This window comes from Octopus bimaculoides, chromosome 3 (assembly GCF_001194135.2).
Source record: "Octopus bimaculoides isolate UCB-OBI-ISO-001 chromosome 3, ASM119413v2, whole genome shotgun sequence".
Taxonomy (NCBI): Eukaryota; Metazoa; Mollusca; class Cephalopoda; order Octopoda; family Octopodidae; genus Octopus; species Octopus bimaculoides.
In genome coordinates, this window is record NC_068983.1 from 33,016,071 (window position 1) to 33,021,677 (window position 5,607).

The window sequence follows — 5,607 nt, forward strand, 5'->3', positions numbered from 1 at the left end:
TATATATATATATATATATATATATATATATATATATATATATATATATATGCCCATAGCCATAGCCATATAGTAATATATGCATATATACATGCATAAAAATACAAATATACACTACTATATAAATGGTTCTCCGTCAGCTTCAACGATGAGGATTTAATTATTTTATCAACTAAATTATTTGCTCATTCATTTAATGTGATAGTTGTTAACTGACCATTCTAGAGATACATATACACCACACAGACACACACATATGTATTTGTGTATACGCATATATATATATATGTGTGTGTGTGTGTGTGTGTGTGTGTGTGTGTAATATAGGGATAGAAGCACGCCAAAATTAGGGGTCAGAATAGTCATAGTAGGAACAGCGAAGATAGGAACAGGGTGATAATAGCAATAAGATGAACGGTAGGGATGGGAAGAACAGCAGCAACAACAACTATAACAAGAATAACAGTTATAATATAGCAGTGAACTACTAAAATGGCAATAATGGAAACAACTATGCAAACATACAAACCAATACAAACATTACTGACAACAACTATGCACCAGCACCAGCACCAGCACCACGGGCATATGGCATAGTGGTTAAGAGCGCGAGCTACTAACCCCAGGATTCCGAGATCGATTCCAAGCAGTGACTTGAATAATAATAATAATAATAATAATAATAATAATAATAATAAGAGGAAGAAGAAGAGGAAGAAGAAGAAGAAGAAGAAGAAGAAAATTGCACTACTGGGTACTGCACACATCCTACGCAAAACACTTTCAATATAGTAACCATAAGAGCATCACAACAAACCACAGCACATACCCAAGGCACACAGAGCTGCGCTCGGTAGTGAAGTGAAAGCACGTTATAAAAATAATAATAATAATACTACTAATAATAATAATAACAGCAATAACAAAAACAACATCGAAAAATACCTTAAGAATGAGAACCCAGGTTCGAAATTTCCCCAAGACACCTGATGAACGCTGGAGGGTCTATCAGCCGAAACGTTGTGTTAACAACAAACCAGATGAGGACAAATATCCGTCAAATGTAAATAATGTAAATAATGTACTTAATTCCTCATCTCTTAAATATAAAATTATTTTACAGCTGTTGTCTTTTACTATAGCTATTCTCAGTAAACCACTTGACGTATTAGATAAAGTAATAAACAATATTTTAGAAGTCTCATGCCTCAAACCTGAGAATTCACCTCTACTTGCGGACAACATATTTATTTATTTATTTTATAAATTCTGTTAACTACTTTTGTAGTTATTTAATCCAGGATCAGCTCTGACAGAACAGACCTTTTTATCAAAGTCAAGTATGTAATCTCTAATCGTCTCGCCTATTTTCTTTGTAATCAGTGTAATAAGAGCAATAGTATCTAATATGTTTTTCCCCTCCTATAACAGTTGAGTATAGCTTAGAAAAATTTAGGAGTCTTTTTCACACAGTTGAATGTGGCTTAGAAAACTTTTGGAGTTTTGTTTTCTACTTCTAGCAAATCAAGTGAACAACAATAGTGGTCCCCAATCACCAGGCTGCAGATTAGTACCGGGCCGTGAATCATATGGCACTGGGCCACACAGGAAGAATAGATTTTTTAATTTCTTTCCTATTTTATTGACTTTTGCAGTCCGCAGGGTGTTTTGTATTATATATGTAATATATGTATTAAATATGTACGAATTAAATTATATATTATGTAATATATGTATTATATGTATTAAATATGTAAGAATTAAATATTATGAGATATATGTAATATATACAGGGTTGGCCAAAATACTTATATTTAATAAATATGAGTATTAACTTAGGATATAATTAACGAAGTATATTATATACCCTGCCGGTAATTTTGGTGATATCCTTTATGTATTATTTCGTGATGTGCAAAATGATACCATGAGTTTACTGTCAGATATACTCATTAGGTTATTTTTGTATTATCTGAAATAGAATATCTGCATATCGATTAATCCCCCAAAATTATATATATATATATATATATATATATATATATATATATATATATATATATATATATATATATATATAAGGTTGGCCAGAAGTCACCTGAAAGTAAATCAAAAACATTTAATTCCAAGATTCATTTATGTTTAACAACTGAATGAATTCAATGAAAGCATCTAGATATGAAACATGAAAATGGTTCAAACTGAAGTCCTTCTTGAGCGACACATTTTTCCATTCGAATCAATACTGAATTGCAGATAGTATTTATGGAATTTTAATTTACTGTCGGGTGACTTTTGGCCGACACCTGTATAATATACGTCTGTTTGGAGAGACTAAATTTGTGTGTGAGCGTGCGTGTTTGTGCGTAAACATGTTTCGTAGAAGGAATATGTTATTGCTATTTTGTCGGTGATTTTTCACTCGTATAACTTGTATAATGTTTCCATATTTTTTATTCTAGGGCCTATGGTATCACATTGTGGGAAATATTTTCAATGGCCAGCGATCCATATCCTGGAAAAGTAAACCAAGAGGTCATGCAATTTGTCTTAGATGGCGGAAGATTGCCTTCACCTGAGAATTGTCCTTTGTCTATGTAAGCAATGATTACCTCTCATATATATTATTAGGTTGTGACAGACATTTAACATTTAAGCATGTACCTACTCATGGACAAATAACACACCAGACATATACGTATGCGTGTGTGTACACATACACGCACACACACACACACACACACACACACACACACACACACACACACACACACACATATATATATATATATATATATATAGTGGATTCAGACATATGGAATTTTTACACGTTCTCAAAATTCAACCTCTTTCAGTCATTATCAGTTAAGACTTGTCGCTTCAACAAGTAGCAAGATGATTTCTAATGATTCAAACTTCCTCTAACGACAGTTTGAGTTTCAAGAAATTATATTAATCGGACATGTATATTTGATAAATATATAATCCGTTCATCATTAACGGTCAAGCAATCACTTCTACCATAAACAGTCTTGTTTTTTTTTCTTTGCGTGGCGTGTCTATGATAAAACCTATATTCATCTTTTAATCTACTGAATTCTCTTACAGATCTTACATAATGACCTGCACTTGGGACTCTAATCCAGATGTACGGCCGTCTTTCTCAACTATCGTTCAGAAACTCCAATACTGCTATGAGGTAAACAAGAGAAATTATTGATTAATAAACTTCCTATAGTGATATAATTATGTCAGTATAGCATTAAATATTTTTCAAGTTTTAGCACAACCAAATCGATCTGAGATCCACCTATTTTATATTTTTCAGTTAAATTACTTGTTAGAAAATGTTATACTTGTTTTGATACTATCGTCGAAGATTTGATAGAAAGTTTAGTTTGGTGAACTAAATTTTTTAACTTTTATCTATCTACGTTCTGAGTTCAAAAGATATAACTGGTAAATTATGCAATGTTTGAAAAATCCTCTGAGCATAGAAAAGAATATATTGTATTCCCTTACATAGGTAGTTTTAATGAACCCATAATATTTCGGGAAAGATTTCCTTGCTCAGATAGAAGAATGAAAATAAAGAGTTTAAAGAAATGTGTTGTTACGGGCAGGCAATTCTGGTGTTAAAAATGTACGCACGCACGCACGCACGCACGCACGCACGCACGCACGCACGCACGCACGCACGCACGCACGCACGCACGCACGCACGCACACACACACACACGTGCATATATGTATGTGTGTAACAGAGAGATTGTGCATGTGTATGTGTGTATATGTCTGTGTTTCTGTGTATGTGTGTGTGTCTGTGTCTGTGTGTATTACTATAGCATGGAAGACAATTCCAAATTCAACTTCTCCATTCCACCGGTTGGGATATCAGAAACGTTCAGAAGTATTAGCAGAGATGACTTTATATATAGTTCCGATTACTAGGGATCCTTAAAGGATTTAGTCATATCAAAGTGAAGCAAACCACTGATTGGCTAGACATAATTACGCCAACCGGACAATTAAATAATCCATTATCATAGCATGGAAGACATCGATGAAAGGCGATCACTGTTGCTACGTTATCTGAAATTGTATTACAACCGAAAGTATCCAACGTAGCTTTTCCTTCCCTTTCACTCTAAAGGTATTAATAACGTACTCCCAACACGCAAGTCGAATTTTTCAGACCAGAATTTACAAGCCAAAACCTAGGTCGATTTATATATCAAGAAATGATGTATAAAGCATGATTTAAGAAAATAATGACGATGTTTAGATCTTTACATATGTTTACACTATGTACTACATTGACTTATTTGACGGAAAAACATTAATTATTTCTATCATTGTTGATTTTTAGCACAAGGTTGGTGGTAATCAATTTGACATGTTTGTGACTTTAGCTTGCAATTTTTGAGATTGTTACTGATTAATATTTCCAGTAGGTCGAGAGTATAGAAAATACATTGTTGGATTGATAAAATACTTGTAATACGCTGCAGGTGACACCTCATTTACAACAATTGGGCATTTAGGAGAAATCAATACATAAAAGCCACATTCCTTTTTTGTTTTTTTCTGTTTCCTTTAAAACATCCAACGTCATTATAAAACGTTTTCAACGTCAGACTCTTAATTATAAACTATTCTTATCGCACAAACAACTCGTTCGGCGTATTTATGAATTAATTTACAGTTTCCTTTGAAATCTTTAAATTTATAACGAAAATCTCTAGAAAAGATAAAATACAAACTCATATGTGATTTTCTTGAAAGATTTTTAATCAATATTTAAATATCTTCTTCAAACGAAATTCAATCGGTCCCCGAGATTCTAGACTTCTCATTTTAACAGAATTAGAAACCTGAAAAGCAAAATCGATCCACGCTACGAGATATCAAATGAGATATCATAAACCATTGGTGGGTTGGTGGTGGTGCAATTTTATGCCAACCATGTTAACTGCAACTAGAAAATTTTCGATATTTCTTTTTTTTTTTTTTTTTCCTAATTTATCAAAAGCAAAACAGAAATGTATAACATTTTAAACAATGCAGTTTTGAAATGATTAAAGAAATAAAATGTAATGGTTAGTTTTTTTTTTTATTGATTTATTGAAACTATTAACGCTCTTAACTCGTGTTTTCATTATTATATATTCTGATTTAGAGAAAACTTTACGAGGCAAAATTATATTTAAATTAGGAACTTAAAGCGGTTAACACATGTTATTCTCAGGATCTAAAGGATTACTTAGAGCAAGTTAGCAGTAGTACATTGATACAAATAATTATTGCTGATATAATATTAGTTTCCAATTCAGGCACAAGGCCAGCAATTTTTAGGGGAGAGGTTAAGTCAATACTATCAACCCCAGTACTTGACTGGTATTTTATTTTATTGTTCCAAAGAGAAGGAAGTCAAAGTTGATCTCGGTGAGATTTGAACACAGGAGGTAAAGAATCGGAAAGATGCTGCAAGACATCTTTTCGACGCTGAAAAGATTCTATCAATTCGCTACCCTTTCATTGCTTCCGATTCTGGCACAAAGCTAACAACTCTCATAGGAAGGAAAAGTTATATATATATATATATAT

General features: G+C 32.6%; 1 protein-coding gene across 1 annotated transcript in view; it reads left to right on the plus strand.

Moving 5' to 3' along the window:
- The window catches only part of LOC106875091 (alpha-protein kinase 1), a 26,172-nt gene that overhangs the window by 15,131 nt on the left and 5,434 nt on the right, over nucleotides 1-5,607 (plus strand). Inside the window, exons 2-3 of the mRNA XM_014923067.2 lie at nucleotides 2,463-2,597; nucleotides 3,109-3,199. Of these exons, the coding sequence (XP_014778553.1) occupies nucleotides 2,463-2,597; nucleotides 3,109-3,199 (226 nt within the window). The remainder of the gene's footprint in view (nucleotides 1-2,462; nucleotides 2,598-3,108; nucleotides 3,200-5,607) is intronic.